The 27,090-nt window shown below is 40.4% G+C and overlaps 1 protein-coding gene across 2 annotated transcripts; it reads left to right on the top strand.

Annotated features, from left to right (window-relative positions):
* Positions 1–1,934: 1,934 nt before the first annotated feature.
* LOC131131592 (SITS-binding protein) lies at positions 1,935–26,072 on the top strand. Of its 2 annotated transcripts, XM_078792649.1 has the most exons (10): positions 1,935–2,640; positions 6,217–6,388; positions 14,149–14,356; positions 14,785–14,935; positions 18,156–18,353; positions 18,451–18,719; positions 18,789–18,925; positions 19,987–20,108; positions 23,433–23,612; positions 23,691–26,072. In XM_078792649.1, the coding sequence occupies exons 1-10, from the start codon at positions 2,170–2,172 to the stop codon at positions 23,862–23,864; spliced, it is 2,082 nt and encodes a 693-aa protein (XP_078648775.1). In that variant the 5' UTR covers positions 1,935–2,169; the 3' UTR covers positions 23,865–26,072. The 2 variants fall into 2 exon arrangements, with proteins under 2 accessions (XP_078648775.1, XP_078648802.1); XM_078792676.1 differs by lacking the exon at positions 23,691–26,072 and having other exon boundaries at positions 18,789–18,921; positions 23,433–23,581.
* Positions 26,073–27,090: the final 1,018 nt, after the last annotated feature.

Here is a 27,090-nt window from a genome sequence, read left to right on the forward strand (position 1 = left end):
TAAAGTAAAGTAAAGTAAAGTAAAGTAAAGTAAAGTAAAGTAAAGTAAAGTAAAGTAAAGTAAAGTAAAGTAAAGTAAAGTAAAGTAAAGTAAAGTAAAGTAAAGTAAAGTAAAGTAAAGTAAAGTTAAATTAAATAAATACAACCTTAAACTATATTATGAAAGCAGGAAGTGAACAAATGTAACAGTTACTGATTGTAAAAGTACCAGATGGTGGAGTAGGATTTAATAATTAAATTAAATTAAATTAAATTAAATTAAATTAAATTAAATTAAATTAAATTAAATTAAATTAAATTAAATTAAATTTTTATTTTTTGTCACGTACCAAAGTATGAGGTGATATGATCATCCAATAACATAATGGGTACCATAGTAAGTGTCAATATAGTGATATATGTAGCACATCATGACTGAAATTTAATTTAAATTAAATTTTAAATTAAATTAAATTAAATTAAATTAAATTAAATTAAATTAAATTAAATTAAATTAAATTAAATTAAATTAAATTAAATTAAATTAAATTAAATTAAAACTATATTATGAAAGCAGGAAGTGAACAAATGTAACAGTTACTAATTGTAAAAGTACCAGATGGAGGGGCAGGTTTAATAAGCTTTGCTTCTTCCTACTCCTTTCCAACATGTGGAACTGTGAACTGACTATGTGATGCGTTCAATTGTAATCTGATGCATGTTCAAATGAAATAAAACCATTACCATTATCATTACCATTACCATTACCATTACCATTACTATTGTTAGCACTAACAAACAATGCAGTGGTACAAACTGGCCGTGAGCAAGGCACCGTGATACATGATGTGGCATATAGTGCTTGATATCACACACACTCAATCTAGCCGTGTCACTACGCCAGAAAAGTAGTTCCTCTGTGTTATCTCCTACAATAACAATGTTGCTATATTTTGGTTAATATGCAGGTCCCAGCATGGAAATGATGTTTTTTGGAGGGCTTTATATAAAATGGTGGCCAGCCAATCACAGGGCACATATAGACAAACAACCATTCACACTCACATTCATACCTATGGACAATTTGGAGTGGCTAATTAACCTAGCATGTTTTTGCAATGTGGGAGGAAACCGGAGTAAAAACCCACGCATGCACGGGGAGAACAGAACATGCAAACTCCACACAAAGATGGCCGAGGGTGGAATCGAACTCCGGTCTCCTAGCTGTGTAGCCTGCACGCTAACCACTCGATCACCGTGCAGCCCCAAATAGAACCAAAATTACAAAAATAATACCATTGTACAAAAACGTCCAGTCTCCTAGCTGTGTGGCTTGCACGCTAACCACTTGATCACCGTGCAACCAAGTAACATGAGCAAGTATTGTTAAAAAAAAATACTGCTTCTAGTAATATATATTGCCAACTGTTGCCATGTACCCTGACACGGGGGATGTTGTTGCTCACTACAAACAATCAGCAACTTTAACTTTGCTAATTGAATAACTGAATGAGTATTCTAATTTATTTAATTACATTATATGACCAATAGTATTTATTCATATTTAATTAATGAATATTTACAACCTTAAATGCGGTTAAAGTGTGTGAAATATCCCGACGTGTCCATTCAAAATGTACGATCACCCAAACGCACCACCAGCAACTTCACTGCAGGCTGGACAGTCTTTACGCACACAGAGCGCACAGACAGTGAGCGGTAACGCATGGTGGGGGGCGGGGGGGTCGCTCCCTTTCTGGCTCGACTGTGGTCTCTTCGCCCACGCTGGCACCTCCAAGACTCTGGCAAGCCCCCCTGATCCCCCATTTCCCTCTCTCCACCTTGCATGTGAAGAAAGAGTGCGGCGTTACGTCAGACGGTGCGGCGCAAAAGAGAGAGCGCGTCTTCGGAGCTATTCGTGTAGGCACCGCTGCCAAACCTGGCGCAGCTCGCCACTTTACCGCAACCAATGCGCATTTTTAAATGCGGCGTCACGATGCGGTAAGTCAACTATCCAATTCCTGCTGTTTTGACAGGTCTGTGAGATTAATTAACGCGCCAAAGTGGAAAACAAAACAAAAAAAAACGCGCACCATGATGACACCATGAAGCAGCAGCGGAGACTTTTTGGCGCACGGAGCTTTCTGCGGCATTTCTCGGTGTTTGGTTCTTTGCTGATCTGAAAAACAACATGCCTCACGCTCGAAATAGGAACCCCAGCCCCATCCCCGAGGTAACATGGGACACGGGCTTGAAGGAGATGAACGAGACGTGGAAAGGAGCGATAGCGTGTCTCGGCGTGGCTGTCTTCTTCGTCATGACCATCGGGATCATATACTGGCAAGTGGTGGACCAGCCCAACAAGAACTGGATCCTGAAGGGGACTCTGAGTGGACTCATCTGGGAGAGAAGGACCCACTCGTTGGTCATCCAGACCCTGACGGAGGACAAGACCTATGTGGAGATCGACGTGGGGAACGTGGGGAACCCGGACCTGGAGGTCCCTTTCGTCAGGAACCTGTGCTGGCTCAACAAGACCGAGTTCTGCTACACGTGGGACTCGGTAGCCGAGATCAAGATCTCCGTGGACGTGAACGAGGACACGGAGACCGAGTGCTACAGCATGACCTGGACGCCGGTGCACTGCCATGTGCGGCTCAAGGTGTGCGTCTTTTAACTCCTTGTGCATGCGTTCTTTGCGCCTGCTTCTGCGGTATAACTCTTACGCACACGAAATTATTATTATTATTAGAAATGGGACGTCACTTGATTGTCGTGACGTCATCGCCTTTCACGTTTGCTGGCTGTGACGTAAGCAGGTGTGACAATTCAAAAAGTAATTTGCATGCATTTCTATAATTTTTATATAGCCCGACTTTTTATATAATATATATATTTTTATGAAAGCAACATATAGGCATATAATAAATAGCAGCTGATATGAATTTACGTGAACAAAAATAGAAAATGTATAGACAACTGGTGGCCAGCCAATCACAGGGCACATATAGACAAACAACCATTCACACTCACATTCATACCTATGGACAATTTGGAGTGGCTAATTAACCGAGCATGTTTTTGGAATGTGGGAGGAAACCGGAATACCCGGAAAAAAACCCTCCTAGCTGTGAGGTCTGCGCGCTAACCACTCAACCGCCGTGCAGCTGAGTCGCCCCACTTTTTCAATGATTCAATGTCAATAAATGTAATATTTTCATAGTTAGAGCATAGAAAAACTGTTTATGATTTTCTATAATCTTATGATATGAAATAACATCCCTATAGTCACCTTTACATTACTAATCAAATAATACCTTAATGCATTCCCACATAATATCGGCATTTGGGAGAAAATATGAGGTGAAAGAAAAAGACATCCCTCTGTGCATCTGTAGTGGTGCGTTCAATGACCGTCAAAAAAGTAAGACAAAAAAAAGTAACGCAGCTTGCATTAAACATTCAAAAACTGCGATTTCTAATTAGTTACAGTATTGTAATAGAATAATAGTTACTCTAATATAATAATGAATTTCAATGTATTTTAATGTGTTTGAAAAGAGAAATTATATTACATTGAATTTGCAATTTTGATGAAGTGTTTTATGAGTATTGCCCTATGTTTTAGGTATTTTTATTTTTATTTAGTTGTTTATTAATAATAATCTTTTATGACTGTTCCTCAATAGGCTTTTTTACTCACAAACATTTAAAATTCAAAATCAGTATCATAAATAAACAAATCTTATTTTGAGCTGACAACAACATGTTAGTGTGAGAGGTCCCACCCGCTCACATTTTGTATTTGCTGGATGTTTGTGGGCGAGCTAATATGCTAATAATAAAGAAAAATTGTTATATAAAAATATGCTCTTAAATGAAGGACCATAGTTCCGAAATGTATATCGTTTTACATAAAACTTGATGTAATTATCGTTATAGTTGCACATCGAATTGTTTACCACAAAGAGATTTCCCATGGATAAAAATTTATTTCTATCTGCGATTAAATGCAATTAATTCTGAGTTAACTACGGACAAAAAATGCCATTAATTGCAATCAAATATTTAAATCGATTGATGCGTATTTACAACACATTGCTCAACGCTTATTCTCTTATTCTGGGACTCGGGACGGCTGCTAGCGAGCTAGCAAGCTAACTAGCTAACCTGTTGTTGTTGGAGATTTTGCCAGTTTTTAAACATTTTCAAGTAAAGTTGTATAAATACATTCACCGCCAAGATACTGTGGAACCTCGGTTAGTTCCTCCTCGGTTAGCATGTTTTTTTTTGGTTAACATCGAAAATGTACGCCGTAATTTAGCCTGGGTTTATTCTCCAGTTAGCATACGCTATGGCGCACGTTTTATCGTGTTATTAATACACTGCATGAGTCCATCTGTATTCTTAATATATGTTTTTTTAATCGGAAAACATCCTTACTTTGTTAGCATCCTATTAGCCAGAGAACAAAATGTTTTTTGTTTTTAATTTTTTATGCACTTTTCAAAATTTTGGCAACATTTTTAATAACTGTATTTCTGCCATGCATTCATTCATTCTGCTATCATGCTACAATATGCATGTTTGTATTTTTCTCTTAGTATAATATGTATCGTCTGACAAAATGACCCTTTTCGATGTTGCACAAAAAGCTGAAATCAATTATTTAATATTTCTAATCGTTTATATTGTTTGTGTAAATCACATTCCAAGGGCCCCTCCTCGCAAGTTTTTGACCACCCCGGCACATACTGTACTTTCCCTCAGCTTAATTCTCACACATTTCTCCAACGGGAGGCTTGGGGAGATTAATCTGTCCCAGCCGTAACTCCTTGTCATGTGGCGGGACTGCATGGGCTCAGAAAGGCACCATTTCCAAAATCCTCAGCTGACCGCTTGGGACCTCCTATGAGACTCTTAGAAAATAAATAAAATAAGAAAATAAATTAGGGTTGTAGTTTGCAGTGCTGTAAAACAACACTGCATTATCCTAAAAGCTGTTTTGAATATCCGATTAGTCAAAATATTAAACACAGCTTGTAATAATATGAATAAAAACTGCAAATATGCAAAAAACTGCATAAAAAAACAAAACAGTGATCATTTAGTAACTTATTTAAAAAAAATACGCCATCGAATGAGGGCACCATGTTCAAACCACAGTGTAGCGAGGCACGGCTGTATCACTCTTGGTAACTTTTCAGTAAGAAAAGTTGCTACATATTGCATATCATGTTGTAAAATAATATAAAAATAAAGCATAACCTCGTACGGGAGCCAAAAAAAAAAGAGTAAAAACACCAATCAAACTACATTTACAACAATCTTATTGTATTGCTTATTGAATGACATTTAGAGGTGAAAACAGCATGAAAAACAGTAATTGGTTTGTGAATCATTGTACAAAGCTAGGACAAACATTTGGAATGTCCCAAATTACAGTTTATTTATTTATTTATTATTATTTTTTTTAATTTATTTTTTATTTTTTTTTATTTTTTATTTTTTATTTATTTTTTATTTTTTTATTATTTTTATTTATTTATTTTTATTTTATTTTATTTGGGCAAATACATGAAACATGAAATATATGAAACATCATTTCCTACATCAATCAAAATATAACTTTCCATTATTTACATTTGTATTCAACTATCTGATCACAAGCCCAAAAGGAGTAGGCCGAAGCAAAAGCTTATAAATGTAATATTATTATTGTTATTATCATTATCATTATTATCATTATTGTTATAATCTTTATCATTATTACCATTATTATAATAATAATTTTTTATATTATAAACATAATTTATTTAAGTGTAACATTTCCATATCATATTCTGGATTGCATGTGTCTAATCTTGTGCATTAAAAACCAAGAACTTGAGACTGTGTCTGGACAGGTGACCAACCCAAACATCAGTTTCTTCTTGTTAAGCCCTACCTTGTTAAGGATTTTAGATGTGCTTTTTAGTTTATGCTAACGTTCTGATTGATTTTCCATCTCTCGGATGCTGTTTTCACCTCTAAATGCAAGACTGCGCAGGCAAAACCTTCCCTTCCTGATGTGAAAGTGAGCATAGACATTTAGTGCTATTTATGGACTGAATAAGCAACGGGATCGGACACACTTTGTCAACAAACACACCTGTCAGTCATGCGATGCAATACTGTTGCTAACATAAAACTATATCGATGTAGGACGACTCCTTTCTTATTTTTTTTTCTGTGTCAGGACTGCTTCTCCATGACAAACATATCCTGGTACGGTGGCGCCAGTGTTCGTGGTCAAACGTGGCCGATCAACGATCAGAACGCCACCATGCAGCCCTTCGTTGTGAGTGATCTCAAGGAGAATCCCTCAGGCTTCGGCTCGGCCTTGGAGCGATACTTCCTTGGCTCATCGGGTAAGAAATTACCAATTATGTCATTTAAAGGTACGGCGTGCAAACTTGCTCCGAGCTGCATGTTCAATTGCGGCTTATTTTTTCTTTTGGCTCCAATAAAATAAGCGGCATTCATGGCTGTCAGTCATCGTTCTCTGGTGTACGCATACGTGTCGGATGTCTGAACAGCAATGTAGCGAGGGACGACTGTATACGGAACAGGAAGTAAAACAAGAACAACAAGGAACTCTGCCAATGTTAACATATGTGCATCTATATTATGACTTATCTTATTTTATTATTCATTTATTATTTATTATTTAATTTATTTAATTTATTTAATTTATTTAAATTTTTTTTTTAACTTATTTTATTTATTTATATTTATCTTATTTTATTATTAATTTATTATTTATTATTTAATTTATTTAATTTATTTTACTTATTTTATTTATTTATATTTATCTTATTTTCTCTTATTATGTCCACTAATGAAATAAAGCTTCTCTGTTTTGTGCATAGGGTTGGGGGTTAGGGTTAGGATTAGGGGGTTAGTGTTAGGGTTAGGGTTAAGGTTAGGGTTAGGGTTAGTATTAGGGGGTTAGGGTTGTTCAGGTTTGTCCTGAACAGCAATGTAGCGAGGGACGACTGTATACAGAACAGGAGGTAAAACAAGAACAACAAGGAACTCTGCCAATGTTAACATATGTGCATCTATATTATGTCTTATCTTATTTTATTTATTTATATATTTTTATTTTTATTTTTATTTTTATTTTTATTTTTATTTTTATTTTTATTTTTATTTTTATTTTTATTTTTATTTTTATTTTTATTTATTTGTTTATTCGTTTATTCGTTTATTCGTTTATTCGTTTATTCATTTATTCATTTATTCATTTATTCATTAATTTTAATTTTAATTTTAATTTTAATTTTAATTTTAATTTTAATTTTAATTTTAATTTTAATTTTAATTTTAATTTTAATTTTAATTTTAATTTTAATTTTAATTCATTTATTTTATTTTATTTTATTTTATTTTATTTTATTTTATTTTATTTTATTTTATTTTATTTATTTAATTTATCTTATTTTCTCTTATTATGTCCCCTAATGAAATAAAGCATCATGGTGCTCCCGGAGCAGAGATGTGACCGGGACATGAGCGGGCAGCACAAAGTGGGGTGTGAATCCCATCCCAGGGTTTGAGGGAATCCCCCCTGGGGGGTCTCATTGAAAACTTTGCAGAAAAAATAATGCAACCGGCTCCTGGAAAAAGCCGTCCCAAAATACTCGCCACTGGACGGGAAAGTTGGCCGCGAATAGAATGAAAGACAATCCTGTCTGTGGCATGTTGGTTTATCAATTAAGAGATTAAACAACAAAGAGAAGCAAACCTTTAGCATCTTAAATTAACTCTTACAGGCATGGAGCTAATTGCCTTTTGTTTCTATTAAAAGAGTAGACTCAATGAGGGCATCGGTCTCTTGTTATTTTGGACATGTTGAGGAAACCAGGAAGTAAACACAAACTGGTGTGACTCTAAAGTAAGTTAATAGTAGATAGACTGGATTTTATTTAGTTCTTTACTGGTTTCTTCTCGGGCTGCATGGTGGATGAGTGGTTACCACGCAGGCCTCACAGCTAGGAGACCCGAGTTCAATTCCACCCTTGGCCATCTCTATGTGGAGTTTGCGTGTTTGCGTGGGTTTTCTCCAGGTTCCAAAAACATGCTAGGTTAATTAGCCACTCCAAATTGTCCATAGGTATGAATGTGAGTGTGAATGGTTGTTTGTCTATATGTGCCCTGTGATTGGCTGGCCACCAGTCCAGGGTGTACCCCGCCTCTCGCCCAAATAAGACAGCTGGGATAGGCTCCAGCACCCACCCGCAACCCTCGTGAGGATAAGCAGTAGAAAATGAATGAATTAATGTTTACTGTTTTCTTCTCAGGCTGCACGGTAGTCGAATGGTTAGCGTTCAGGCCTCACAGCTAGGAGACATGAGTTCAATTCCACCCTCGGCCATCTTTGTGTGGAGTTTGCATGTTCTCTCCGTGTATGCGTGGGTTTTCTCCGGGTACTCCAGTTTCCTCCCACATTCTAAAAACATGCTAGGTTACTTAGCGACTCCAAATTGTCCATAGGTATGAATGTGAGTGTGAATGGTTGTTTGTCTATATGTGCCCTGTGATTGGCTGGCCACCAGTCCAGGGTGTACCCCGCCGCTCGCCCAAAGACAGCTTAGAAAATTCAAAGAAATAGAAGTATTATTATAAGCACACCTCTAATATATAAAGTGAATGTATTTTTCCTGCGTTTATCATCCATGACGGAAACATTGCAGGAAATGTGCATACAGTAGCCCCTCTCACACAGGAGATGACAGCTTGTGTTTAGCAAATCCTTGGCTGGCTAAATGAGTCATTCTTCAAGTGGTTCACATCTCTTCTCCGGGCAGCTGCTCACTGACCTTCTGAATGACAGAGCAGTTGGTCTTTATGTTATATTATTATCTTTATTATTTACTTATATGAGCACCGCGGGATTAGTAGAAAGACCAAAAAAACATATTGAGTATGAAGCATTGGTGGGCAAACCGAAGCTTCCGAAGCATTTAATATTAACTTTTAACATAAAAGCTGACATGATGGTTTAAGTCAACACAGTTTAACCTACCTAAGCTACTTTTTTAAAAAACTCAAAAGTCAAAAGGGTTACCCAACCCTGGTATTGAGGACCATCAGGAGTCAAATGCTGCTGAGGTTATACGACTCGAAATTCGAAGAAAACTCTTATTGGGACTTACTTATTGAGCATCTAATGGACTAACAAATAAATTTTAATTCCAGTCATCCCTCGCCTGTTTCATGATTTAACTTTTACTGCAATAAATCATACAGTCATACAATCATACGCGGGTGGGTGCTGGAGTCTATCCCAGCTGTCTTCGGGCGAGAAGTCGAGGTCGCCAGCCAATCACAGGGCAATCATAATAATATATTATATATATATAATATTATTATATATAATATAATATATATAATATTATGCCCTGTGATTGGCTGGCGACCAGTCCAGGGTGTACCCCGCCTCTTGCCCGAAGACAGCTGGGATAGGCTCCAGCACCCCCGCGTGAGGATAAGCAGTAGAAAATGAATGAATATTAGTATAATATATTATAATAATATAATATAACAATATAATTATAATATAGTTAATAGTTAATTATAAAAAGTTTTCTGTGTAACATCTTTCTACATCCCAACTAATTATCCCAATATCCCAACTTTGGCTTCACAGCTAGTACAGGCTTGCTTCCCTGGCTTCTGGCGGATTGGGATTAGTTGTCTAATCCAGACCATAAACCAGATTGCACCAAACATTATGGAATTTATCTTTCCATTTATAATGGAAATGAATGAAGCAAAGAAAAAAAGATCAATCCATTGGGTCCCATTAGAAGACAAGAACTCATTTCTTGTGTTTATGTTTTGGTTGTCTTTTTTCTCATCTGATGTGCCCTCAGTAGCCTGCTTGTTTTTGTATGGCTAAAGACAGGTGGAGCCATGACAGGTTCCTACAGTTGGCAACATTCTCAAATGTCACTCTCCTACTCTGCTGCATATGGTCTCTCCCGTGTCTCTGCTTCCTTCACTTCTATCTTCACGTTTTGTTTGTGCTCCAACCGATTTATTCCAGCCTGGTGACACTTTTTGCATTTGTCTGTGTTTGCATTTGTTATGTGTTCAATAACTGATCTTGGATGGATCCATGTTCAATATGTGGGTACTTCATGGACAGAGGTGGAGAAGAAAAAAAACATATAGGCAAACAACCATTCACACTCACATTCATACCTATGGACTATTTGGAGTCGCTAATTAACCTAGCATGTTTTTGGAATGTGGGAGGAAACCGAAGTACCCGGAGAAAACCCGCGCATGCACGGGGAGAACATGCAAACTCCACACAGAGATTGCCGAGGGTGGAATTGAACCCTGGTCTCCAAGCTGTGAGGTCTGCGTGCTAACCACTTGACCACCGTGCAGCCAAGTAACATGACCAGTATTCATTCATTCATTTTCTACCGCTTATACTCACAAGGGTCGCGGGGGTTGCTGGAGCCTATCCCAGCTGTTTTCAGGTGAGAGGCCGGGTACACCCTGGACTGGTGGCCAGCCAATCACAGGGCACATATAGACAAACAATCATTCACACTCACATTCATACCGATGGACAATTTGGAGTTGCTAATTAACCTAGCATGTTTTTGGAATGTGGGAGGAAACCGGAGTACCCGGAAAAAACCCACGCATGCACGCAGAAAACATGCAAACTCCACACAGAGTTGGCCGAGGGTGGAATTGAACTGCACGCTAATCACTCGTCCACCGTGCCACCCTGCGTGATCACAAGACTCTTTAATTAATCATTAGAACTGATTGATGATCGGAAAAAGCGGAATATACGCTCGTGACGAGTGTCACTATTTCTTCAATGAGTTTTGGGTTTGGGAATTTAAAACCGGAGCACAATTCCAGTTACGTGACCATCAATTTGTTGCGGTTGGGCATCGAATCGAAGTTTCCATTATAAGAGAATTCATGCTGAGCACATGTGCTTCCGTGTTTCAATGCGGACGACTGCCAGCTGTACTTGCCACTTGCAAAAAAACGACCATGCCCCCCCTGAGACCCCTTCTCGAATGCTTAAGGGATGTCAAGGCTTGGCTGGCACACAACTTTTTTAATAACAATAAACAAATGAATGCAGTTCATCTTCGGCTTTTTTATTTGATCTTTTACTTTTGGATTATTACTTTTTATTTTACTAGTTTGTGCACTTTGGAAACTCTGTTTATAAAATGTGATATACATCAGGGGTCTCAAACACTAGTTTGAGGTTAAGTTTAATGTTAGTGCGGTTCCGATTTTCTACAATAAAAGCTCTGATAAAACATTCCACTTAAGAAACCACATATAGTTGGTGGGTAGACAAATGATTTTTTTCAGATTAAAATAAACAAAGCATTATTAGAGCCCTGTAGACATGACAAAACACGACTATAGTCACATTTATACTTTTTATTTACAACATATTGCGCAACTGCAGGGTCTTGAGACACATGCTAACTCGCAAACTAGAGAGCTAGCGACCTAAATGGTAGCCTTCAAGTTATTTCCTTTAAACTTAAATAGCCAAAAACGTACCACTTCCACACGGATAGGGAGGATAACTATTAACAGTTATTTAACCTTTAACATGAACATGAATCAAACGTAATAATTTTTTCTGGGTACATGATACCATACAGCATCCATATCAAACTTGCGCGGGCCGCACTATCATTAAACTTTCATATCAAGGCGGGGGCCTCAAACTAGTGTCCTGCGGGCCACATTTGGCGTGTTTGAAACCCCTGGTATACAGCATGTATTGTAAGGGTGACAGGTAAAATAAGGTAGGGAATTCATAATTCATTCCAAAGCAGCAGGGAGCCTGGCGGCAGTCACGTCTGAGGGTCTAGACGCCACGTTAAATCTTACGTACATCTCGGAAACTACATGGGATCTCGTTTGCTTCCGGCTCCCCCATCGAGGAAGAACAGACCCTCTGTGATATTAAAGGTCCTCAATAAATGTGTGAGATTAAAGCGTCATCAATATTTTATGAATTTTTGCTATAATTTCCAGCAGATTGAAGGCATTCAAAGAGTCACTCAGGCATATGATTTTTTCTTCCAAGAGCCGGTGGAAAATATTCAGGGGAAGCTTGGTTATGTTTAAGGAATTGTTCTAAAAATAGCCCCCCCACATTTGCTTCCCCTCTAACTCTCGGGGCACACCACCTTGGCTGTAACCCAAAGCTCCAAACCTGCTTCACTTTCTTTAAATAACCAATGGGGTTCTTCTCCTGTCTGCCATCGAGGGATACGTTGGATAAGTGTGTATCTGTACACTTCCATAAATCACTCCCTGCACCTCGGTAAACATCGGAATATTGGAATCATGTGGTAAAAAAAAGACGGAATAAATATACAGCTGCTGCTGATTGAATTGTCCCATTTCCGTGAGGACCCACAATGTTGTTTCCTATAAAAAATTAAATATGACTCAAAAAGCCGAGCTTTGCAAACACTTTCCACCTTGCGTGCACTCGGGTAAAACCCTGATGCAGCGTGGCTACTGGGTGTCTGGTATAAACCGGTGGCCTCTTTTTCCACTGCCTGCATTCCAACGTCATCCTACCAAAATGCTGCTCTACCTTTGCCCCATAAAACATTTTAAATTGATGTTTTTTGTGTATTTTTCATACAAATAATCGACATAAATGTAGATGTGACAAGGAGTAAGAAGGTGATCTAATACCCTGCGGTGATACAAGTATCTCTTTGACATTATCAATTACAACCATATGAGAAGCGTCCTGCCTCCCACCAAGGTGAAAGGCTCCTCGATGGACTTTTTGCACGACTCGGGATCTGTGAAAGTATGAATCGGATTATAAAACCTGCATGTGAAAGAGTGTAGCCATTGAAACTAGAGAAGGCAGCAGAAATGAGCCAAGTTCTCAACCTGACTTCTCAGACTGTCTGCCGGCCTCCGGAAAGCAGTCTTGCACTTTAATCTGTGAAACAACTCAACTATAAATCTGAGTTTGGCTACGTGGGGCAAGATTATGCAAATCGCAGATTAGTTATCAGGTTGATGCCAGCTCTGAATGCCCAAAAAAACAGGGCAGAAGGTAGAGAAAGGGAGGTGGTATGAGGGAAAGGATCAGAAGCAGTAGGCCAGGGGTCTCAAACTCAATTTACCTGGGGGCCACCGGAGCTAGGTTCTGTGTGAAGCCAGGCCGCATCAGGTTTAAAAAAAAACCCAAAACGCATTTATTAAAAACTGGGAAAAAAATCAATTAAAAAAATCTTAAATGTTTTTGCTTCTGCTATACCCTACACTTTTTCAGTACTTTGGTTCCGGTTTTCCACACCAAAACATCTGATAAAACATTCCACTGTTCTCAAATATCTTTACACCCTTGACTGGTGGCCAGCCAATCACAGGGCACATATAGACAAACAACCATTCACACTCACATTCATACCTATGGACAATTTGGAGTCGACAATTAACCTAGCATGTTTTTGGAATGTGGGAGGAAACCGGGGTACCCGGCGAAAACCCACGCATGCACAGGGAGAACATGCAAACTGTGGGATCGAACTCGGGTCTCCTAGCTGTGAGGTCTGCGCGCTAACCACTCAATCACCGTGCAGCCCATGGCTATTGATATGGCTATTATTTTTATTCATTCATTCATTTTAGACCACTTATCCTCACTAGGGTTGCAGGGGGTGCTGGAGCCTATCCCAGCTGTCTTCGGGCGAGAGGCGGGGTACACCCTGGACTGATGGCCAGCCAATCACAGGGCACATATAGACAAACAACCATTCATACTCACATTCATACCTATGGACAATTTGGAGTCGACAATTAACCTAGCATGTTTTTGGAATGTGGGAGGAAACCGGAGTACCCGGAAAAATCCACGCATGCACGGGGAGAACATGAAAAGTCCACACAGAGATGGCCGAGGGTGGAATTGAACTCAGGTGTCCTACCTGCTGGATGTCAATTAATGTCAATTAAGTTGATTTTCAATGACTTTTTCACAAATGGTCATGTGCAATGTACCAAAATATCGGGGGAACTGGTGCCCCAAAATACCAAAGCTACCAATGTATGATTGAATGAACTCTTTCTGTCTTCCACCACGCAGGTGTTGCAGTGTTGGTGTCCCCAGATCTCCCTCTGCAGCTGGGGGTGGACAGCAGACAACAATTCTGTCTGCAGTCCCTCCCCAGTATGGATCTCCTCCCTTTACAGTACACGGTCTGCGTGGCCAACAATGTGAAGGCCGTCCACCAGGAAGCAGTGCAGCAGCTCTCCCAGGTCAACAGGGAGATACCCAACATGAATGCTTTGTGGTGAGTGCTATCCTGGTCTCAGGAAGGATGTCCAGATTTCCCAGTCTCCAACCACCAACCATAGGTCAGGGTGGGAATATAGATGATTGCAAAATTGAGAGCTTTATCTTCTGGCTCGGCTTTCTCTTCACTACGGTGGTTTGGTACAGCGACCACATTATTGCAGATTCTGCACACAAGAAGAACCATTCACACTCACATTCATACCTATGGACAATTTGGAGTCGCTAATTAACCTAGCATGTTTTTGGAATGTGGGAGGAAACCGGAGTACCCGGAGAAAACCCACGCATACACGGGGAGAACATGCAAACTCCACACAGAGATGGCTGAGGGTGGAATATTGTGAGGTCTGCGCGCTAACCACTCGACCGCCGTGCAACCGAGTCACGTTTATCTGGTGGGTAAAATCCTTCTGTGTCCCTCAGGCTGCCGTTCTGGAAGCTACTCAGCAATGTGGATTCGGGACAGAAGGTGGAGAGAGAATTGAGGACCTTCTCTAATCGTCTTAGAAGACACCAGCTAGGGGAGGGCATTATCAGCCTTAATGAACATTCCACCAACCTCCTCTCTGAAATGGTACGTGTGATTCAGTACTGTATGCTGCTACTAATGCAGAGTCTGGAAAATAAACATTAAAAAAACATGGACGTTGCTAGATATCATCTCTTAAACTAAACTCTTATGAGCTATATATGTTACGTGTGACATGGTAGGAAAGTCCTAATCTGGGGAATTGGCGCAGGATCTAAAGTATTTAGGAGGGACGGAGCCATTGTATCTTATCAGCTGTCATTTGACACCACAAAAGAAGGAAAGCTTTCTGGTTCTTTGGAGGATAAACACTGTACTTACTAAGTAAGTCTATGAATACCTCGTTCATCCAGATCATTGTTTTCTCAAATCAGTTGCAACTTCACGGTTCAGGTTGTCTTGGAAGACATTTTGCCTCTGAAAAGCCTCGTTCATCCTCAAAGGCAGTGGTAGTGGGAACATCGGACAACCCAACAAAACCCCAGGACATTGCCGTAGCACACCACCAACCCCGCCAGCCAACCCACCTGGCCCCGACCCCCCTAGCCCCTGAGTGCACCCACCTAGTTCCCAGCACCCCAGCAGTCCCCGGACACCCCGCTGCCATCCAATAAGAAGCCATTTTGGCTGGACCCACAAGTATGTGTGATCCCTGGGCGGGCCTACATTTGGTAATTGTAATGGTAATGGTAATGGTAATGGTAATGGTTTTATTTCATTTGAACATGCATCAGATTACAATTGAATGCATCCCATAATCAGTTCACAGTTCCACATGTCCAAAAGGAGTAGGAAGAAGCAAAGCTTATTAAATCCTACCCCTCCATCTGGTACTTTTACAATCAGTAACTGTTACATTTGTTCACTTCCTGCTTTCCATAATACAGTTTAATTTTTTTTTTTTTAATTTGTCGTTGAACAGACCTCTTCCTCGTGCCACCGACATGTCACTAGCATGTAGTCAACGTACAAAGGATCTCCGTTAAATGTATCAAAGTCAATAATAAGTGATAGTTGTTCCAAAACAAATACTATATTTGCGAGAGAATCCAATCAGAGACTCCGTACTGGGACTGCAACAGGAACACGGCATGGGAAAGAACTAAATCTAACAGTGAGATCTCCGTGCACGGCTGGGACCGTACAGGAGAAAAACAAGCAAAAGACTTAAGAACATAATATGCGGATACGAGGCGTCAAGTTCAGGACATCTGACCTAATGTACACACTCCACATTCACACCCTGGTTGGCGTGAGAGCCCAGTACCAGTCCGGGAGGTGTGAAAGTACAAAAGTATGGAAATGGAATGAAAGCAACACATTAGAGTTGGTGAGAAAAGTTCCTCTGCCCATAAAAATTGTTTTCTGGTACACTGAAGATATAAAACACCAGATTTGTTCCCTGCTGTTAGCATGAGCCAGCATGCAATACTGATGGTGGAAACTTAAAGATATTAAAAGTGTGACTGTACTGCAATGTGACAGGCAACAATGATCCTTCTATGTTCCTCCTGTTTTATTAGTATTTCCCAAATTATCAGTCACCACTCGGTCTTTTTCCATCGCAGTTTTATGCATGAAACACATTATATTTCCGTTGGCTTGTAAAAATGTGGGTTATTTAATCAGTTTGCTTCGTTTCAAAAGTGTATTCAAAAGAAACAATACAAGCAGTTGATGTTTGCTAAATACAAGGATGATCATATCACCTCATACTTTGGTACGTGACAAAAAATAAAAATTTAATGTAATGTGATTAAATTAAATTAAATTAAATTAAATTAAATTAAATTAAATTAAATTAAATTAAATTAAATTAAATTTTTATTTTTTGTCACGTACCAAAGTATGAGGTGATATGATCATCCAATAACATAATGGGTACCATAGTAAGTGTCAATATAGTGATATATGTAGCACATCATGACTGAAATTTAATTTAAATTTAATTTAAATTTAATTTAAATTTAATTTAAATTTAATTTAAATTTAATTTAAATTTAATTTAAATTTAATTTAAAATTAAATTAAATTAAATTAAATTAAATTAAATTAAATTAAATTAAATTAAATTAAATTTAAACTATATTATGAAAGCAGGAAGTGAACAAATGTAACAGTTACTAATTGTAAAAGTACCAGATGGAGGGGCAGGTTTAATAAGCTTTGCTTCTTCCTACTCCTTTCCAACATGTGGAACTGTGAACTGATTATGTGATGCGTTCAATTGTAATCTGATGCATGTTCAAATGAAATAAAACCATTACCATTTATGTTGCTGAAATTCAGTACACCCAAAACATGTGAGAAAATATGATTTCGACAAAGAACATCCGCCGGACATTACATAATATGTTCTAATCTCACCTTTCTTAACATTCTTACATCACACAGTTAGATAATCTAGAAGAATCAGTAGTTAACCTTACAAAGACATTCCTAAGGATTAATGTCTGTGTTAAATGCTTCTGAGAGACATCATGTGACTTAGCCTCAGAAAAATGAAAACACGGACAAAACAGTAGTAGAATTATTGCACCATGTCGGGGGGGTCTTTCTATGATTAAGTTGTTTATGAAATATTGGCCAAGCACTGCATGGGCTCTGTTGACAACCTCCACCTGGCTTTTATACATGGTTGCTTAAACTCATGTTTTCTCCGAGATTTTGGTAATGGTAATGGTTGTATTTCATTTGAACGTGCATCAGATTACAATTGAGTACATCGCATAATCAGTTCACAGTTCCACATGTCTAAAAGGAGTAGGAAGAGGCACAGCTTATTAAATCCTACCCCTCCATCTGGTACTTTTACAATCAGTGACTGTTACATTTGTTCACTTCCTGCTTTCCTAATGTAGTTTAAGGTTTCTTTGGGTTTTTTTTTTGTCTCGTACCGAAGTAGGAGGTGATATGAGCATCCAATGCCATAATGGGTACCATAGTAAGTGTCAATATAGTGATATATATAGCACATCATGACGGGTTCAAGACTCTTCATCCTTGTATTTAGCAAACATCAACTGCTTGTATTGTTTCTTGAATTGGCTCATCATTGTGCATTGTTTGATTTCCTTACTCAATCCATTCCATAGTTTGATTCCACATACTGAAATGCTATGGCTTTTTAACGTAGTCCTAGCATAGAAGTGTTTCAAATGTACTTCCCTGAGATCAAAAATCGGAGTACCCGGAGAAAACACATCTGAAATATTAATTTCAGAGTATGCATTTCTATGTCATAAAAGTGCTCTGCTCTCTATAGGACCATGACTACCTCAACAGCAGGAAGAGGGGGACGTCCAAGAGACTCACCAGGGACCTCCCACTTGTCAAGCTTCTAAACATTTCCGTCACTCTGTCCCCTTTCCTGAGCGTGGATACCACGCAGTTCCATACATCCCTCATGGATGGCACCGAGGCCTTCTGGCTTAGTCTTCCCTCAGCCCCTCATGGTCAGCTGGTGAGTTGGTAGATGTACCCACATTTATACGGGGACTCGTGACTTATTCTCCACAGCGTAGATCAAGCCAACTGACAGTGTGTGTTGTATTCCACAGGTCCCTTTGATGACTCAGTGGCAAGGGAAGTTCTGTGTAAAGCTGAACGTCACAAACCCAGGAGCGGTGAGCTGGTTCCTGGACAGAGTGGGATCCCTACAAGCACGTTTGGGAATGGAGTACATCTTCCTGGAAGGGGGTGAGAGGAACTTGTTTGAGGTGCAAGCCTTGCGGCCACCTGAGGCTCTGGATGGGGACACATACATCAGCCTGCTGGCCGACTTGGCCTCCAGGATCGGAGACTCCACCATCATGTCAGCGGGGACCAGGTATACATTATCCTTTTTTTTTACTTCTGTATGAGGTTTCAGTTTATTATGACCCTGTTTGCTTGTCAGGTCCAGTCATAAGCCGGTATTTCTGAGGATGCCATCCCTTCAGTCTGACTGGGGTTTAATGGGCCTGAAGGGCATCATTCCCTCCCTGCTGCACCACACTCTGCTGGGATACAACTTCCTCATTCCTGATGCAGTAGGTAATACTGCATCTTATGGGTCCTAAGAAAATTGTCACCATGCACACTTGGGAAGCAGGACAGAAAACCAGGGGACAAGGGACCAGGGGCTCAGTGAGGATGATTACCGTTGATGCACTACACTGCTCATGGGGATGTCATACAACTTCACTTCAAAAATCCGAACTTTAATTGATAATGAGCGGTGCACACATATGGAAAGTCTCAAACAATAAACATGTCATAAGAAAACCTTCGTAAAAACTAAGTTAAATTGCAGCCGTCATGCAGACATATATACTGGAGCGACCTAATTTTCTACCGCTTATCCTCACAAGGGTCGCGGGGGTGCTGGAGCCTATCCCAGCTGTCTTCGGGCAGGACACAGGGTACACCCTGGAATGGTTCCCAGCCAATCACAGGGCACATATAGACAAACAACCATTCACACTCACATTCGTACCTATGGACAATTTGGAGTCGCCAATTAACCGAGCATGTTTTTGGAATGTGGGACGAAACCGGAGTACCCGGAGAAAACCCACGCATGCAAACATGCAAACTCCACGCAGAGATGGCCGAGGGTGGAATTGAACCCGGGTCTCCTAGCTGTGAAGCTTGCTCGCTAACCACTCGCCCGCCGTGCAGCCCTAACAATCCATATTTGTCATATAATCTGTTTGTGTAGTTTAATGAAAAACAAACGCTTATTGAATAATCCACATTGTTTGCCAGACTTTGGAAACAAAATGGAGATAAGCGGCTTTCTGTGTGTATTTAGCAACTGGACAAGGGGACAAAACAACTGTTTTGATGTTCTCCTCGTGTACTCACATAAATATTCACGTTGGGCTAATTGGAAATGTAAAAGATCCATTGGTGTGATTGGTTATTTGTCCTGTAATTGACTGGCAACCAGTCCTAAGCCCTAAGTCAGATGAGATATCCTCCAACTCACTTTGTGCCTGACCTGGATAAGTGGTAGAAAATGAATGTTTGTGTTTCTGTTAAACATTTCCCAGAACGTATAGTAATCAATGACATTATATGAACATCTCCCTCCTGTCTCTGTCTGCATACAGGTGGCTCTCTATCTGGGGACATGGTCACAGATGAAGAGTTGTTCATCCGTTGGCTTGAGATTGTTTCGTTCCTCCCTGTTATCAACTTCCACACACCACCATGGGTCTGCGGAGAGGACCGGGTAAGGAGATTGTTTTTACATCTAAATTAGTCATTGTCTAGACTCATTGTCTCAAACTACTCTGCTACAAATTTCAAACATGTAAATAATATATCAAACTAAATACACTATTAAAAAAACAACAACAACAATGGCGACCATACATGGGCTGTGTTTAACTCCCTGCTGCAAACAAGCATCTTAACCCAGGTACTACTGTTTTTCCATTCGGATCCTCCCCACATTATGTCTGGTGGTGCAATGGTACATGCTTCTGCCTGTCATGGCAGTGGACAAAGTTTCGATTTTTTGACCAGGGTTGGTTCACAGCAAGTGTGAAGCGGATGGGATTAGAATCGGCACAGAGTCCATGGTTCTTTCTTGGAATAGGGTGGAGTGTCATCACCAGGTTGGGGATGAGATCCTGAGGGAAGGATGGAATGCGATATGGACAGGAAGATTGGTGTGGCGCTTAGCCAAAAGTCAAAGTTCTCAATTTACCGGTTGATCTCCGTTTCTAAGCTCACTTTTTATCATGAGCTTTGGGTAATGACCAAAAGGACAAGATCACGAATACAAGCAGCCAAAATGACTGCTCTCCATAGGGTGGTTGGGTTTTCCCTTAGAGATAATGTGACAATCACTATGATCGGAGAGAAACATCGGATAAGCGCTAGAAAATGGATGCACTGACATGTGCAGAAAGTTCCACTCTCCTCCATCGTTGCCTGGTTTAACTTAGCCAATGGTAGCAAGGGTAAGTGAATGACTAAGTCAACAAAGACGACCACATTTGAGACCCAGTCCAACAACTCACAGATTACTTTATGTGATGTGAAACTGAGTGAAAGAAGCGAGAAGAGCTGTTTTGTTGGGTCATATTCATGCAAGATACGAGAAAACATATCCAAACTGGAGCTTTGCCCCCCCTGTGCAGAAGAGCTCTTACACCACTCTGTTCCTCCTGCGGTTCACTGCACGACAACAAAACATGTCCTGCGGTCTCATAGAGTCCAGCGGTGGACATCGATATCACTAGCAATGTGGACATTAGTTCAAGGGTCCTGAACTGACAACAATCAGATGTTTGTCAAGAGACCCCACCTCCTCTTCCTGCTGCAATAGGAGTGATGGCTGCCCCCCCCCCCCTCCACCCACCCAACATCACCTGTGGTTTTGAGATCCATCTGTTCTGAATTATAATCCCCGCTCTGGATTTATAGCTCTCTTGCACTCTAGAGAGCCGCTGCAGCAGGAATGATAATGAATTTGAGGACAAGTCTTGGAAAAGTACTGGGCTTCATTGTGCCAGTTAAACGTTCCATGAGTATTTGACATGCGTGACAATCAACTTATTTATTTTCCTCTTTGAGGCAGCAAATTATATTGGTGGTGACTTCTGTTGCAATGTCAGAGATAAAAATAGACCTTTTGGGAAGCCAGACATTTGACAGCAGCAGTGTTTTCCATTTTGGCCTCTCGCATGGCTCTCGATTCATAAAGTTAGATGAAGTGAGACAGAAAAGACGTCTTGGAAGAGACCACACCGATGCATTTTCCCTTTTGTGGACATTTCACGGTAGATTAAGCCTCGCACTCCTTTCTTTTCCGTGTGTCACAGAGAAGGTCGCAAGACTGGAAGTGGACAAACATAAAAGCTCATACGACCACAAACCACCTGGCTTCTCAGTTATGGAAGGCTCCAGGCAAACCCAGCACATTCCCGCTAATGCTCTCATGAAAACACATTTCTTTAAGGAATGTCCGCTTTTGTTTTTGTCATGACACACTGTAGAGGCTGTGACCTTTGCAGGAATGTCAGTGTAAATCACTGCTTCTCTAATAGTGGGGTGGGGGCAGTGAGAGCCAGGGGGGTACTTTGCTTATAAAAATTTCAAGTTTGCCACGTCTATAAATGTCTTTTTTATGCTTGAACAATGCTTGTGCCAGCAATTCATACAGTGTTTTGTACAGATTAGTCCATCGATATTGACAAAAGTGTCACATAGAGAACCACTGATTAATCGGATGGAGACAGTTGAACAACGTGGACCTTGCCAAAACCACCAAGTCCGGATATTGTCATTAGCTGTAACCTAACAGCATGACATCATTGCTTTTCTGCATATTTCTCTATTTTTTTTTAACCAAGGAGAAAAAACCGAAATAGTGAAATGTATTCTAAAGTATTTCATTTTCTGACAGAAACCGGCTGACAGGTCTACAGAATCCCGTTCAAGGTTTCATTCACAAAATCAAACACAAGATGTAAAGAAATAGTTGAAACCCGGATCCAGGAGGAGTGTTGTTGTTTTTGTCCTGGTCGTTGAACAGCTCTACACTCAGGGTCCTTGAGGGTGCATGGGGGGTTTACCCAACCAGTCTACATGTGTTTTGTGGACCTGGAGAAGACCGTGTTCCTCCGAGAGTATGGGATATCGGACCAGCTAATTCAGGCTGTTCGTTCTGTGTATGACTGGTGTCAGAGTTTGGTTCGCAATGTCTGACTTCTGAATTCGTCTGACTCGTTTTTCAGTGACCCGTTTCCTGACTCCGCCAGAGCTGCCCTTTGTCACGATTCAGTTCATTACTTTTATGGATACAATTTCTAGGTGCAGCCAAGGTGTTGAGGGGTACTGGTTTCATGGCTGCTGGATTGGGTCTCTGCTTTTTGTAGATGATGTGGTCCTCCTGGGTTTATTGAGCCGTGACCTTCAACTCTCACTGGATTGGTTCACAGGATGAGAATCAGCACCTCCAAGTCTGAGTCCATGTTCTCGTTCTCACCCGGAAAAGGGTGGAGACCATCTCCGGGTCAGGGATGAGTACCTCGGGGTCTTGTTTACAAGTGAAGGAAGGCTTGAATGCGAGATCAACAGGCGAATTGGTGCAGCATCTGTAGTGATGTGGTCTCTACATCGGTCCGTTGTGGTGGTCATGGTCATGGGTATTGACTGAAAGGACAAGATTGCGGGTCCAAGCAGCTGAAATGAGTTTCCTCCACAGGGTGGCTGGGCTCTCTCTTAGAGATAAGGTAAGAAGCAACGTCATCTGGGAGAGACCGCTACTCCTCCGCATGGATCGGAGTCAGATGACGCGGCTTGGTAATCTGGTTTTGATGCCTCACAGACTCTTCCTGGGTATTTTGTGTATCTGTGTTCTAATCCTCGAGTTTCAAAATGTCAGAGCATTTCTGTTGACAATGACATGCAAATCAAACGATACTATAAATCTTGCCACCGACTTAAGACGTTGGCGCCCGTTATGTTTTTCCACCTTAAAAACGTCTTGTTTTCTGTCTGTAAACATTAACATGAGCTCCTCTGTTCTTCCGCTGACTCACAGGTGCTAAATTTAACTCGGATATACATAACAAAGCATCAGAGGGATGTGGTACCACTGATAGAGAAGTATGCGGAGGAGTGGCAGGCGACAGGAAGCCCCATCTACCGGCCCATGTGGTGGCTCAGTCCCGATGACCCCATAACCTTCACTATCGATGACCAGTTCCTCATTGGAGACGAGGTGACGTCATAGTGGGGGGGATTGTTGTTTTGCGAGCTTTCGGTGTGCATGTGTGAATGGGTTTGTGTCTGTTTTTAGGTTCTGGTGGCACCGGTGGTGGAGAAGGGAGCAGTGAGAAGGGACATTTATTTACCTGACGGGGGCTTCCAGTGGCAAGACAGCCAGAACGCTCAAGTGTTCGATGGAGGGACGTTCCTACAGGACTACCCCGTACCCTTGGAGGCGGTGGGTGTTTTCTTACGGCAAAGATGAGTGTCTCCAAAACTTGCACTTTTCCACAAAAAGACCATTACCCCTCATGGCTTTGTCTTGAGTCTTCTCATGTAGAAAGATATATTTTTTACTTGCACTTTACTGTATGATTACTTTCTTTTCTTTTGTGACTATTTTTCTTACTTTTTTAAACAATGTTTTACCTCTTGGCTGATTTTGAAATATCTGGACTGGACTTTTGTTGGTGTTTTGAATTTTTGTATGTAATCTGTGCATTTACATACCTTTTTTTTTGCGTTTCTACAAGTCTTTAAAAAGTTATTCGCTGCTGCTGCTGCTGTCTCTGTTAATAAGGACGAGCCCACTGTTACTTAAAATGAATATCAATCTCTCAAAAAGACCAAATGGAAATGAAACGGTGTCGAAAGGGGCTTTATTGAGGGAAATTTAGCTCCATACGGAGACACGCTTTGGGTACCTTGTTCACACATTAAAAAAATGGCTTCTACTTGAACTTATTAGGCCAGAGGGCTGATGTTTTTATGAATGTACCTCGTAATTACGCCGGGCCCACACTGATTACGGTGCAGCTCCGGTCCTGATCCAGTGCCGTTCAGAATGACCCCGGTAGGCACTGCGGTCCATCAGTTCACAAGATATACAGGAAGTTCTTTTAAACAATAGACGTATAAACTGATTTTTCCATTATCACCCCTTAGCACTTATTCAACTTAATTTTATAAGCGTGCCGCTCTGTTGACATGTGAATGTCCCGTAGTACTGTAGGCCACGTGATGCCACTGATACTTTTGAATATATCTGCTTGGTTTTTACCTTGTTATAATAACCTGCTGTAGCGAGGGCTTCTTGTAGTCGTCTCCTGATTATGTGATTTCCTGCTTCAACTTAAATCCTTTCTTACCGCTTACCGATTCTGAAAAAGACCACATATTGAATGTCAATTTTCTTCATTAACTTCGAGAACTGAAACAGGGGAAACACAGTCTTATAAATATCATATACAGTACATGCAAAAAAAAAAAGTACACAAGAGCTAGAACCAAATATTCTGCCATTATAATAATGCTGATTTTTATGATGTTTACATGATTTGTGCTCTAGTTTGCAGTGGTTTAGAACTACACTAGATCCCTGTAAGGTACTCACCACTATTGAATGATCATGGAAGGGGCACCTCAAACTGACTTTTGCGTTTTACAGCAGTGTGGTACATTCAAGGACCCCCGAAAAAGGTGTCAAATGTCAATGTTTGATGAAAAAATATGAACTCACGGTTCTGATCATACTGAATCCAAATGTTGGTCCAGGAATCAGATTTTTGGGTCATGAATTTTTGGGGGATCCACTGTCCACTGCTTCCTTCCGGCGTACCATAATTCTCCTCTACGTGAATTACTGTGGTCATAGCAGGATAGTATTGCATTATAATTGTATACTACATAAATGGATGTAAATTGTAATTATCAACACTGTTTTTTATCATGCTGTCCATCATGCAGTCATGTAGTTTCATCAAGTGTGCACTGCTCTATATTAGAATGTACTTTTACCGACACTGATGTATTGAACTACCCTTGAAATCACATCCATTGATATTGACACCGGGACTTAATACTTAATGGCTATGATGTAAATGATTATGATGACTGAGACTCTTGTTTATTCGCAATTCAATTCAAATTAACCTTTGCACAATGCCTGATATATATTTTATGGATACTATTCTTATGGATTTTGTTGAAATTATTATTATTTTTCCTTAGTTTGTCAGCGGTGATGATACAGACGTAGTGAATGCTTTACATTTTCTGCAAGTAACGTTTACTGTATCGACGCTCAGGTCTGCTGAGGCTTATCCAATCACCAAATGTCTTAGTACAACACATTGATGTCTTAACTTCTCCTAATGCTGAATGTACAAAAGGACAAACTGTGATTTCCCGACCCGAGCCATTCACCTGAGGGGCTTTAATAGTTCCCACGCTAATGCAGACATGCTGCGGTATGTTCAATTGCAGGAAATTGCTTTGTTAATTGTTCTAGAGACTGATCAGACGATGCCGTGTGTGGCGTAATTTAATCTGGACAACACGAGTGCCTGGATTATTGCAGTATCAGCAATGTATATATTACGATGACTGTGCCATTATTATTGTTGTTTTCTCTCTCTTCTGTAAATCAGAGAACCTAGAATGACTAATTTGCAAATAAAGTTTACATTTTCTTACTACCTTAAGTCTTCCAGTGGATGCATTGACTTAGTGGACAATATCCATTCATCCAGCCATCTTCCATTTTTCCATCCATCATCACTTCCTACAACTCTGCTCTCTAGCATTTGATGTCAAATAGAGAAGGCGTTTGATTAAATAATAAAAGTAACCTGTAAGCATATTTTTTTTGTTCTCGCGTCAACAAGGCCACATTATCCACATCGTATCCGAGATCTAATTCCATGTAATCCAAATCAAGGTTATTTATAGTAAAGGAAGCACTAGGTAGGAACGGATTCTTTTATGGTCGTCACATTCACCCCAATCTCCACTGAGCCTCTCGTCCTGGCTGAGATCCACCTCGAGGGCCACAGGGGCCTCGCTCCTCTCCCACATTAAGACAGGTGCAGCTGGCCGGAGTCATGCGTGGTTACCTCCATGCCAAAAAAACAAGCTCACACTCTCCATTTACACCCTGCTTTTAATCGCTTGGATTCAGACGACACTTTTTCAAAATCTGGAAGTACGTACATGTCGATTCAGTCTCATCAAATCCTACAAGACATGCTGTCGAGAGTGACTGCATGCCGCATGGAACGCCATAAACGTACATTTCAACGTTTAACTATCAACATTGAACCCAATTAGAAACGCTCCCGGCAATTGTGATGCGTTTTACACTTGACAGGAATGTCTGCATCGTGCGCTGAAAACACGAGCCTTTTCTTCTGAGGGAGCAAAGTAGCCCATGAATTAAGCTGGTGACAAGCGGAGCCTGCGGATCTTACAGTCTACTTTTAGAAAGTGCAAGTCAAGGCTTTAAGTTTCAGGGTCTGCTCTTGAGCCGGTGGCTTCTCCAGCTTGCCAATTGGGTGTGCAATCGGTAGTGGTGGGCGATACAGCAAATTTTTGGTATCGATCTGATAGCAGGTAAACACAGGGGTCTCCATGAGCTGCCAGTCGCTCCTAAACACTTTTCAATTAGCTCTCCAAAGACTTTATTCATTCGTTATCAACTCCTACACCCACCC

The sequence above is a fragment of the Doryrhamphus excisus genome, linkage group LG1, assembly GCF_037039965.1.
Source record: "Doryrhamphus excisus strain RoL-2023G ecotype Guam linkage group LG1, RoL_Dexc_Guam_v1.1, whole genome shotgun sequence".
Classification (NCBI taxonomy): Eukaryota; Metazoa; Chordata; class Actinopteri; order Syngnathiformes; family Syngnathidae; genus Doryrhamphus; species Doryrhamphus excisus.